At 42.7% G+C, this 12,844-nt stretch overlaps 1 protein-coding gene across 2 annotated transcripts in view; it reads left to right on the top strand.

Annotated features, from left to right (window-relative positions):
- The window catches only part of gal3st2 (galactose-3-O-sulfotransferase 2), a 35,130-nt gene extending 27,293 nt beyond the window's left edge, over positions 1-7,837 (top strand). The window contains exons 2-4 of one of the 2 annotated variants that reach the window (XM_020056543.2): positions 4,279-4,428; positions 4,555-5,380; positions 5,554-7,837. In XM_020056543.2, the coding sequence (XP_019912102.2) occupies positions 4,279-4,428; positions 4,555-5,380; positions 5,554-6,552 (1,975 nt within the window). In that variant the 3' untranslated portion in view covers positions 6,553-7,837. The remainder of the gene's footprint in view (positions 1-4,278; positions 4,429-4,554; positions 5,381-5,553) is intronic. The other variant, XM_013134482.3, reaches the window with a different exon arrangement.
- The last annotated feature ends 5,007 nt before the right edge of the window (positions 7,838-12,844 follow it).

Genomic DNA, 12,844 nt, shown 5'->3' with positions numbered 1-12,844 from the left:
CATTGTTCTCAAAATCTGTAATGTATGTTTAATACAGCAGTTTGGAATTGCAGCTTTGATTCCAGCTCTCGTCTTCATTTGAAAACACAACTTCATAGCCTACATTGTGTCTTTAAAAGTTCTGTATTGTTCTGTGAAGCTTCATATCTTTTGGTTTTGTGGTATATGTTTTTATTCATATTTTTTCATTCGGTTGTGATTATGACTTATTCTTTTCTTTGACCTTTAACAATTCATGATTTAAAATGAACAGGTTGTTAGAAACTTGTCAATAAATATACTGTAAGCAGTTTTGGTTATCATAAGCATATTCTTTATCTGGACACTGCTATCCCAAACTCTTTTTTTGCAAGCATGGCCAAAACATACAGTTGTGCTCAAAAGTTTGCATACCCTTGGAGAACTGGTATTGGTAATTGGTAATATATGTACCATTTGTAATAAAAACAGGAGTGAGCAGGTAAAACATCTTTTATTTATTTTGGGATTCACATTCAACTGTAGGTCATAACAGAATGGCAGAATCATAAAACAAAACATGGCAACAAAGAAAAAAAATGAACTGACTCCTGTTCAAAAGTCTACATATCTTAGTTCTTAATTTTGTATATTGCCTGCTTTAGCAGTCTTTTGTAGTAGTTGTCTATGAGTCTCCGAATTCCTGCAGGTGGCATAGCTGCCAATTCGTCTTGGCAAAATGCCTCCAGGTCATGCAAAGTCTTTGGTCGTCTTGCATGAAGTGCACGTTTGAGATCTCAGAGTGGCTCGATGATGTTAAGGTCAGGAGACTGTGATGGCCACTCCAGGACCTTCATCTTTTTCTGCTGTAACCATAGGAGGGTCAACTTGGCATTGTGCTTAGGGTCACTGTCGTGCTGGAAAGTCCAAGAGCGTCCCATGCGCAACTTTCTTTCAAAAGAATGCATATTTTCATGCTGCATTCACCTTGCCATACATTTTCACAAGATTCCCGAGCCTTTAGAGCTCACACACGCCCAAAACATCAGTGAGCCACCACTATGCTTCACAGTTTTGTTCACTATAGGCCTTGTTGACCCCTCTCCAAAAAGCTCTATTTTGGCCTCGTCACACCAAATTACAGTGTGCTAGAAGCTGTGAGGCGTGTCAAGGTGTTGTCAGGCATATTGTAACCAGGCTTCTTGTAAAGGCTTCTTTCTGGCAACTTGATCATGCAACTCATTTTTGTTCAAGTACGGTCATATTGTGCTCCTTGAAACAACCACACCGTCTTTTTCCAGAGCAGCCTGTATTTCTCCTGAGGTTACCTGTGGGTTTTTCTTTGTATCACAAACAATTCTTCTGGCAGTTTTGGCTGAAATCTTTCTTGGTCTACCTGACCTTGGCATAGTTTCAATAGATCCCTGAATTTTCCACGTCTTAATAAATGATTGAGCAGTACTGACTGGCATTTGCATGGCTTTGGATATCTTTTTATATTCTTTTCCATTTTTATGAAGTTCCATTACCTTGTTACATATGTCTTTTGAAAGTTCTGCTCCCCATGGCTCAGTATCTAGCCTGCTCAGTGCATCCACATGAGAGCTAACAAACTCACTGACTATTTATACACAGACACTAATTGCAATTTAAAAAGCCACAGGTGTTGGAAATGTAATTGCCATTTTCACCTGTGTGTGTCACCTTGTGTGTCTGTAACGAGCCCAAAAATTCAAGAGTGTGTAAACTTTTGATCATGGCCATTCGGGTGATTTCTGTTATCATTATGATTTAGAAAGGAGCCAAACAACTGTGTGATAATAATTGGCTTCATATGATCACTATCCCTAAATAAAATACAGTTTTGTTTGAATTATCAATAATATTTTCAAAATCACAATTTCTGCCAGGGTATGCAAACTTATGAGCACTGTATAATATTTGAGCACAGTGGCTCCAAAAGCCTTTCTCAGTAAGACAATTAATTACATATTTCTGTCAAATAACTATTTTAGGAGGCCTAAGCAGTAGGTTAAAAATAGCTTCGGCCTGCCTATGAATTAAGCTAACCATCCTGTCTGCAACTTCAGTCCAAACTTCACCCAATGAATCTGGGCAACCATGACAGTTAAATAATTCCAACTTAGCAGACTGAAGTTGGTCGACAATATAACAGGACCAATCAAGTCCAGGCTACTTTAAATATCTACATGCGGGAGGAATCCAGCAGTCTGTTTATTGTCATGGGAAATAGAACCATGTCAAACTTTGCTGAATGATTCCTGCTCCTGTTGCAAAATGGGAACTGCATCCTTAAATATGAGGATGATCTTGCTTTCATTTTTATCGCCAGTTGGCACGCAGTCACAACTAAATCCAAATATATTTTTACAAGCTCCACCTTGGAGAGTTTGTGTTGTATGCTCCCCTTATCCATTATTTTCCAGTCCATCTAGCTATTATCCACAGCTGAGCTCACACTACACACACATCACACCACATACGCTCACTTTTTTGACATGTAAAATTGTGTAGGCTACTTTGTGTCTGATGTAGTGAGCAGACCGTGTTCAAATAAATACGCAGCAGAGTGATCTTGTTGTGAGAAACCTCCAAATGTGCTGTGCAATAACACTGGGACTAGGTTAACACCAGAGCAGTTTATGGGAAAACTAATCATGAGGTATCATTGCATAGGGGAAAGTCCCTACCAAAACAGAACAAATCTAAACCATGACTGCTGCAGTGACAGGTATATGAGTGCCACAATACATAAATTAGTTGTGAAAAAGGCTCATAAACTAAAGCATCAACAGGGTACAGTTATATAGTATTGGGCAATATTTTGCTCTAGCAACTACTTTTCGTGTTGGACTCTTTTGCCCCTCCTCCAATTGTGACACAGACCAATTGGTGTTCACATGTGCTGTTTCCAGTGGGCCAGCTGGCGGACAATCTGTAAAATTCCGTGTTATTCAGTTTTGGTGGGGTGCCAGCTCTGCACTGACATCATCCCAGGTTTTGATGATGACCAATCGGTGATAGCTAGCTGCCTCTGGCTCTGTGTGTCATGCTTTATTCCCCTACTGGCTGGATGTGAGTACTACACTGACAGTGCTTACAGTTACAAGTGCTTACATTTACCCCACACGCAACACTCAACAACACACACCCACACACACACTTTTACTCACACATTTTAATAACTTATTTGAGTCAAATGTACATGTACATCAACACCTATGGATAGGAATAGCACCTCCTCAACACAGCAAGGATGCCTATGAACACTGTCACTAACTTCTGTGTTATTGTTTTTTTTCTTATGTAGGCCTGCAATCTGAAGGCCACGCACAGCCAGCCTATTAACAAGTACACAGACAAACGCACTCACAATCTGATTGCAGAGGGTGAAAGGGTGAATGAGGATTGCGGTTTTTCGTTCAATTCAGCCGATGCAAATTCATTGGGCAGAATCAAACAGGGCAGCTAATTGCCCTAATTAGAGCAGGAAGCCCCTTGAACCAAAGGAAATGTCACTGCATCATTATGCCATAGGCATTCCAATCCAGTAAGCTGGTGACGTTTCTGCTGTGGATGTGGGCATGCGCACACACACACGTTTACTTAGCTACAGTACCAGGCACAAGTTTGGACACACATATCGGGTAGGTCTGTCCAGTCTTTTGACAATGTCAATGGGAACACCAAAGATTGACCTTAAAGAAATCTTATTTGTACTAATCCTAATCCTAAACCCAACTATAACCCTAAACAATATCCATATTCTAACCCTAATCCTAATTTAACATTTTGCCCTAAACCTAACATAAAAAAGAGTTTGCGATCGTTTTTCTTCCATTATTATAGTTGTGTTAGAAACACACACACACACACACACACACACACACACAAATGCTTGTATATTTTAACACACAGATCAGATTTTTTATAAAAGCATGCACGCTATCATATGTAAGAGATTGATGGTAAATGGGCAGAGAATCACAATTCCACTCACTGAGGTGCAATTGGGTTTTATTATGAATAATTGAGATTCTTTCTTCCCTCACACACACCTTGTACATACAAACCAATATTATTCACTGATCCTAATCTCAGACAATAAGCCTCATTCTGTAGCTTAGCATAGAACAATTACATTGTCCAATGGTCAGGATTTTTAAATAGACTCCAAAAAAGTAACATTTTAGGATGAGATAATTGCCATTGAAACAGTCCAGCTGTCTGTAGTTTTTCTGTACCTGAAGCTTCTGCAGCTGTTTAATGTGGTTATTGTGGTTCCTCTGCCCCCTGCAGGAGGCTGAAGGGAGTGCTGTGCAGCCACTTAAAGTCTCTCTGGATGGTGCTCATGGCTCTCACTGTGCTCTGTGTGGCCATCCAGATCCTAGGAGTCGTCTGGCAGTCCAGGTTAGAGTCCGCTCGTACTCTACACACAGTAGCCGTCAGGTCAGATCATACTATGTGGATTGATATTACTGGCATCAGGAGTAATAAGCCTTGACATTCTTCTTTGTTTCATGAAGTGGCGTCAGTGGTTGGCTAACTATAATCTACTGCTCTGTTTGGTTTCAGGAACAGTAAGATGTTGAGCGAGAAGGTTCTGAATTTGCGCTTCACCATCGACATCCAGAGAACTCCCCCAGTGGAGCACTGGGACTGGGAACGCCTGCGCTCTTTGCCCTCCCCCGTGGTAGACGAGGACGTGAAGCCTCAAGAACAGAGCGTTTCCAAACGACAGAGACTGGCGGAGTATCAGCCCGGCAGAGAGGAGCCAGGCCAGGAGTGGAAGGTCACAGAGCTCTCCAACCCTTTCAGTACAGTCAAAGACCCAAGGAAGCAGGCCTGGGATAACGTTCTAGCTTTAAAGGCAGCCCTGAGTAAAGTCACACTGGGTAATAATGTTCTGCACTTAGGGGTTCCTTGGTCTGTGGCGCTCAGGCCAGAGGGGGCACTGGGTCATCCTGCTAGCAGAGGGCCACCCACCTTGCCTGGCAACCCTCTGCAGCACTACTCAACTCACCGGCCGAAAAGCAGAAACAGTCCCGCCCTTCCGGGCACCGCTCTCCCCCACGCTCGCAGTGCCTACGGCAACGACGTCGAATCTTTAGTCGCCGGGCCGCCGATAAACACGGCGGGACCGGGGGACGCTACTTCCACCTGTCAGCGCAAGAACCACATAGTCTTCCTGAAAACTCACAAAACAGCCAGCAGCACCATCCTGAACATCTTGTATCGCTACGGTGATAGCCGGAATCTCACCTTTGCCCTGCCGCTGAGTAAGCACAGCCAGCTGTTCTATCCCTACTTCTTTTCCTCACACTTTGTGGAGGGCATGAAAAGTGGGAGCGTCAAGGAATTCCACATCATGTGCAACCATATGAGGTTCAGACGAGCTGAGGTAAGTTCCACCATGGAGCAAAGGGATGTTGAGGTTGCAGAGGTGATGTCTACTGTCTTTTTTCAAAGGATATAAACCAAATTTAAAAGAAAATGCAAAATTATTATTTAACATTATGGCGTCTCACAAATACATTTTTTATTTATTTTTTGGTCTTCTGATGTTTCCTACAGGTTGTTAAGGTAATGCCCCAAGACACATTTTACTTCTCCATTCTTAGAAACCCTGTGGCCATGATGGAGTCTATCTTCATCTACTACAAGAGCATACCAGCTTTCAACAAGATAAAGAGCCTGGATGACTTTTTCGACAATGGCTCTCGTACTTTTAACACATCCCTTTCGAACAACCATTACGCCCGAAACATCCTGACCTTTGACTTTGGCTTTGACAACAATGTTGCTGTGGAGACTACTGAAGATCTGGAGATGCGGGTCGCCATGACCATCAGCGCTATCGAGCAGGACTTCAACCTCATCCTTATCTCTGAGTACTTTGACGAGTCCATGATCCTGCTCAAGCACGCCCTCTGCTGGTCACTTGACGATGTTGTATCCTTCAAGCTAAACAGCCGGAGCGAGCGGACACGGCACACACTCTCCCCGCAAACCGCCGACAAGATCCGGGCCTGGAATGCCCTTGACTGGAAACTGTACCTGCACTTCAATGCCACCTTCTGGCGTCGCGTGGACATTACGGTGGGGAGCGAGAAGATGAGACAGGAGGTGAATGAGCTGCAGGAACGACGTGCTGAACTAGCCAAAACCTGCCTGCAGGACGGTGGTGCGGTAGACCCGTCGCAAGTGAAGGACGTGGGGCTCAAGCCTTTCCAGTACGGGGCGGCTGTCATCCAGGGCTACAATCTGAACCCCGGGCTGGACGGGCCCGCCAAAACACTTTGTCAGAACCTCATCACTCCAGAGCTGCAGTACACAGACATTCTGTACACCAAGCAGTTCCCTGATCTGGTTGCCAAGCAGAGGGATGCCGCCAAACTGGCTGCCTCACAACTCAAGCCTGGTTCAGCCAAGGTCAGCCAGAACCGAGTGAGGGAAGCCCGGCACGCTAGGACAGCCAGGAGCAGACTCAGAAGTATTCGGAACCAAAATGCCCTGGTTCTGAGTGCCCAGTCTAAACACACTGCCCCTAGGAGCAAAAGGAACATGCCTTGAGGGGAGCGGGCACTCTTTCAACACAGATGGTCCCACTCTGGTCGGTTGCTGAGCACGACCAGTTGGCTGACTCGGGTGGCTGTAAAGGATGCTTTGTAGCCAATGATACTGGACCTTTTTGGTGAAGTGGGTGAAACTGAAGGAGGAACAACTGGAGCGCATCTACCATGACTGTCCCGTCTTGACTGGTTGGACCGGACAAAGCCTTCATGGCGCACATCTTCTTAACCGGTGGTTTACAATACAGAACCCAGGGAACCCACGTACTACTACTTTTTTATTCTACCTCGTCGGTAATAGCGCTCACCTGGTGTCTCAAGTCTAAATCAATCCTTTATTGAAGGGCTAGAATAAAAAACAGTGGTACTCAGGTTCCTGAGGCCAGGAGTTGAGAACCACTGTCTTGAACCATTTCATTTAATCTCTGATTTGACTCTGTCACACACTGGGTTTTGGAACCAGTGCTATGGTTTGAATCAAATGCTTGTAACTATTTATTAAATTGAATGGGGTTGGGTATAACTTGTAATGCAATGGGCTGTACATGACTCTGCTAACAGTGAAAGAGAAGCAGCACCTACCCTGTACTGGATATGTCTACTCAGTTAAACAGGAACTATCTCAGGGCTCATTTATCTGAGCTTCACTCAGAGCAATGGTGAATGAAATATAGGACATTACGGTAAATATCTATAAATTTCACGGAAATGGGTTTCCCTATGTAATTGTAAATTACATGTTTTTATGTGAAAGCACATCTAAGCTATCAGAATTCTACCGAAAGAGATCCAGAGGTTCTCACATACTGTAATATTAGGTCCTTCCATAAACGTTTTATGCAGAATGTTTTCTTGAGTTTCCACTTTTAGGTCAGTTACTGCGAGATTGGGTTACTGGAGGCAATTGATTCACATGGGAGATAGCAGACCACTGAGGAAAGATTTTGTAACCAAGGAAGAGCAATGGAGCGCTTGATTCTCTAAAATGGGAATCACATTAACATATTATATTTCTAAGAATATTAAATGATTTGTAACTTTAAATTAAAGGGGACTTTGAAATCATACTGCACTTTAGTAAGAATATACAAATTAAGTAAATGAAGAATTAATTACAACGAATCTTGATTATTTTTAGAGATATCACAATACTTTGCATTTAATGCATTTAAGATTGTTGGGTATTTATGTTTATTTTAGATTTTTTCTAATGTTTTCATTGTTATGATCTGTGATGTTGCCAATTACTCAGTATGCACATTTGGAATGGTGAAATAAAATGTATGAGACATGAATGGAATGTTTCTTACTTTCATATCTGCCTCAACATAGATTGCATCAAATGGAAATATCTCTCTATATATACAGTACTGTGCAAAATTCTTTCAGTACCTGAAAGTTGAACTAAAATAATTGATTTGGATCAGCCATAACATTATGACCACCTGCCTATTATTGTGTAGGTCCCCTTTGACGCCAAAACAGCCCTGACCCGTCTGGTATGGACTTCCCACTAGACCTCTGAAGGTGACCTGTGGTATCTGGCACCAAGACATTAGCATCAGATCCTTTAAGTCCTGTAAGGAGCGAGGTGGGGCCTCCATGGATCTGACTTTTGTCCAGCACATCCCACCGATGCTCAATTGGATTGATATCTGGGTAATTTGGAGGCCAAGTCAACACCTTGAACTTATTGTGTTCCTCAAACCATTCCTGAACCATTTTTTCTGTGGCAGGGCACAGGGCTGAAAGAGGCTAATGCCATCAGGGAATACCATTGTCATAAAATGGTGCACATGGTCTGCAACAATGCTCAGGTAGGTGCAACATGTCAAAGTAACATCCAAATGAATGTCAGGACCCAAGGTTTCCCAGCAGAACATTGCCCAAAGCATCACACCGCCTCTGCTGGCTTGCCTTCTTTCCATTGTGCATTCTGGTGCCATGTGTCCTCCAGGTAAGCGATGCACATGCACCCGGCCATCCACGTGATGTAAAAGAAAACATGATTCATCAGACCACACCACCTTCTTCCATTGCTCCGCGGTCCAGTTCTGATGCTCACGTGCCCATTGTAGACGTTGTCGGCAGTAGACGGGTCAGCATGGGCATCCTGACTGTTCTGTGGATACGCAGCCCCATATGCAATAAACTGTGATGCACTGTGTGTTCTGACACCTGTCTATCAGTACCAGCAGTAAGTTTTCAGCAATTTGAGCTACATATGTTGGATCGGACCACGTGGGCCAGCCTTTGCACCCCATGTGCATCAATGAGCCCACAAGGGCTGCAGTTTTGGAGATGCTCTGACCCAGTCATCTAGTCATCCCAATTTGACCCTTTTAACATATCAACTTTGAGGGCAGAATGTTCATTTGCTGCCTAATATTTACCACCTACTGACAGGTGCCATGATAACTAGATTATCAGTGTTATTCACTTCACCTGTCAGTGGTCATAATGTTATGGCTGATCGGTGTATCAGTGTTATTCACTTCACCTGTCAGTGGTCATAATGTAATGGCTGATCGGTGTATCAGTGTTATTCACTTCACCTGTCAGTGGTCATAATGTTATGGCTGATCGGTGTATCAGTATTATTCACTTCACCTGTCAGTGGTCATAATGTTATGGCTGATCGGTGTATCAGTGTTATTCACTTCACCTGTCAGTGGTCATAATGTTATGGCTGATCGGTGTATCAGTGTTATTCACTTCACCTGTCAGTGGTCATAATGTTTTGGCTGATCGGTGTATCAGTGTTATTCACTTCACCTGTCAGTGGTCATAATGTTATGGCTGATCATTGTATCAGTGTTATTCACTTCACCTGTCAGTGGTCATAATGTTATGGCTGATCAGTGTATCAGTGTTATTCACTTCACCTGTCAGTGGTTATAATGTTATGGCTGATCAGTGTATCAGTGTTATTCACTTCATCTGTCAGTGGTCATGATTGGTGTATGTCCCATATATCCTGAACAACAGGACATTATGTGGTTAGGTCTCAAGGAAAACCGATCATACTTTAGATCACAATACATTTTACCATTCTGTGAAAACTCACATTATGAGCAGAAGAGAACGTTTTAAGTACAGACAAGAAAAACTATTAATGTGAGCTTGTCCAAGTTGTCTTTAGAGTTCCTGCACAGTGTGAATGTAGTTCTCAGACCAGACAACAGATGGCAGCCTTGTCCTTATTACTGATGTAGTAATGTCTATGAAAATCTCCCCCTTTTACCCGCCTTTTATGCCCTTTTCAATTAGTATTTTTTTATAGTATAGCAAGAGCCCCATCTAGTGTTCAGTAATCGTATGGGTTCTGAGGCCCGATCATATTCTATACAAGCAGGGAGCGAGTTAACAACCCTGTTTTTTCATAATGACCACAGAGAAGACTTTTGTTTGAAAGACAAGGTGGCTAACAAGATAAAACCTTATGTATCTGTTCCTTGTTTCCACTGAAGCATGAGTGATGGGTGAACATGTGACTGTATCTGGCTGCTCATGCTTGTGTTAGCAGGGGTGTGTGTGCTGTCTGTGTGTGTTTATGTAAATAGAGTAGATTTATGAAAGATTGCTTTTATGTATCTGTGTGTATTTCTCAGAATGGGTGTGTGTCAGCAGGCATTTCAGCACGCAGGCCTAGTAACCAAACAATGTGGTGCAGCAATGGCTTGAGAGGACATGTTTAATATTTACTCATCAATCAAATTGGCTCTAAAGGGTAGCGGCTTGAGCAAACAGCAACACACAAAGCCAACGTCTGGTCGTGCATCTATCATTCACCCACAGCGGGATTTGACAAATAGCCTGTTTGGCATTTAGGGGGGATATGCATGTGCGGTCACACCTCAGTGTGCGCATGATAAACTGTTGCCAGGCGCTTCGCTCATTAGCCTAGCTATCCGGCGCCAGCCAAAATGTTGCCTGGACTTGAATACGGTGTTGTTCACCAGCAGCGAACGAGAAACATTCGGTCATCACTGGGCCTGCTGCACAAAACCTGACGACATGGACAACAAAGGCAAGTTTTTCGGTAGAACATGGTCGCATGATTATTCCTGTTTTATAGTTAGGACGGTTATCGGTTCTTGCCGTCTATGGAAGTGTTCTTTCCCCGGCGTGTGCTAGGATTATGAAGAACATGTCCACCGTTGCGGTGCTTGATTTTGGACCAATCACAAATTTACAGGGGGGTGAACCTTGCCTTTTTAGAATTTGGAAAGAAGAGGGTTATTTTGCCATTCCGTTCCAGATCTGTAGCTTAACTATGGAACATTTTGCATCTCTGATCCCAAGGATAAACTTCGTAGGCGACCACTTACCATGGGCATATTTGCTGTTTTAGAGTATCCAGTGGTTAAAAAACAATTACCATGTTGTTTTTCTGGTGTTATGAAGAATCGGCATGCTGAGTCTTAATGAGGTGGAGAATTTTAATTTCACATGGACGGATGTTATCTTTGTGTAGTCCTGGCCCTTTGATGCAGTGGAGACCACTACAGACAGCATGGGAGGAAAAATATTGGACATCTCAAGGTAAGTAAAATAAAAAAATGACCTCTCTATTGTTATTGCAGACCATTAAACCTGTCTGATTTCAGATATACTAAAACATGACAAGATATGGTGGTACTAAACCTTTTCCTTTTCCAATTTTCTGCTCCTATAAAAGCATATGACCTATCACACAGTTGAAATAAAATCACCATATATCTGTGTGCGTATGTGTGTGCTTGGGAGTGTGTGTGGATCCTGAACTAAAGGTCAATATTGCACGTTTGTCTAGTTGAGTAAAATATCTATATATGACTTGATAACCGGACACTATGAACAATGGTGAGAATGATTACATTTAAATTGACTGGTTATGCTGCTGACTTTGAATGTTGTGAGTTCAAATATCTACAGTGAAACACTTTGTTTAAAGTCTCACATAAACCCTAGCTATCACCTTAACTGTTCTGAATAAATACTAAAACCTACTGTAACCTCAATACCTATCCCCAATACCTATCTCTAACATTAATAAATATCAAAGTCTCACAACTTTAATACCTATCCCCAAGACCTATCTCTAACATTAATACATATCACAATCTCACAACCCCAATACCTATCCCCAACATTAATACATATCACAATCTCACAACCCCAATACCTATCCCTAACATTAATACATATCACAATCTCACAACCCCAATACCTATCCCTAACATTAATACAAATCACAATCTCACAAACCCCAATAGCTATCCATAACATTAATACATATCACAATCTCACAACCCCAATACCTATCCCCAACATTAATACATATCACAATCTCACAACCCCAATACCTATCCCTAACATTAATACATATCACAATCTCACAACCCCAATACCTATCCCTAACATTAATACATATCACAATCTCACAACCCCAATACCTATCCCTAACATTAATACATATCACTAACCTTTATCCTATCCTTAAACCTGAACCATTCCTGTTCATGGAACATGGGTATCTTTCACATAATTGTTGTATCCCTGTGTAGATATCATGCCCCTGTATCCTTCATTGTTTCCGAACATGTTTGCTTCATCTTCACATATATCTCCACCTAGACGAACGTCAAACACTAAAGTGAGCCTGACAAATTACATAAGACCGTGTGTATGTGCATACGGTTCAACCAATGGGCCAATATCAGATTTGAAGCTGTTCCAAGGTCAGGCATGGCTGCCTCTTCCCATTTGTCCGGCCCTGTTATGCTCCACTCTGTTCGTTTCTCTAACAGCCTGCTAGCCCTGCACTATTCTCTCAGTCAATCAGACAGACTCACTTCCGACTTCACTGATACAGCATGTATCAATGTGTATCACACTAATGGTTGCACTCTACATTCTCTGATCCTCAGGACTTCAGGAGTTTTTGCTGAGCAGTTTGTCTGTAACATGATGAAAATATACATGCAAAGATTGATTCAGCACCCCTCTACACACACACTGTTTAATCACTCTGGCATTGTAGTCCTAATAATCATTTACTTCGGGAAATTCATCCAGTGTCTTGTGATCACAGTTAACCCATGTGCTGTTAGGACTGCCTGTGGGGTTGGACTGCTCAGAACTAATATCGATGAGCCCCCCTCTCTTATCTGTGTTGGCGGACCAGCGTTTCCTGACCAGATTTACACATTCACGCCTGACTGCCCACGTTCAGGCAGTTCTGACCATGGTTTTGCCTCAGCGTGCCCCCTCCATCCGTCCGTCTATCCCTGCTGCTTCCCATCGGGTTG

This window comes from Esox lucius, chromosome 1 (genome assembly GCF_011004845.1).
Source record: "Esox lucius isolate fEsoLuc1 chromosome 1, fEsoLuc1.pri, whole genome shotgun sequence".
Classification (NCBI taxonomy): Eukaryota; Metazoa; Chordata; class Actinopteri; order Esociformes; family Esocidae; genus Esox; species Esox lucius.
Note: the sequence above shows the minus strand (reverse complement) of the source record. Positions and strands in the feature narration are given on the sequence as shown.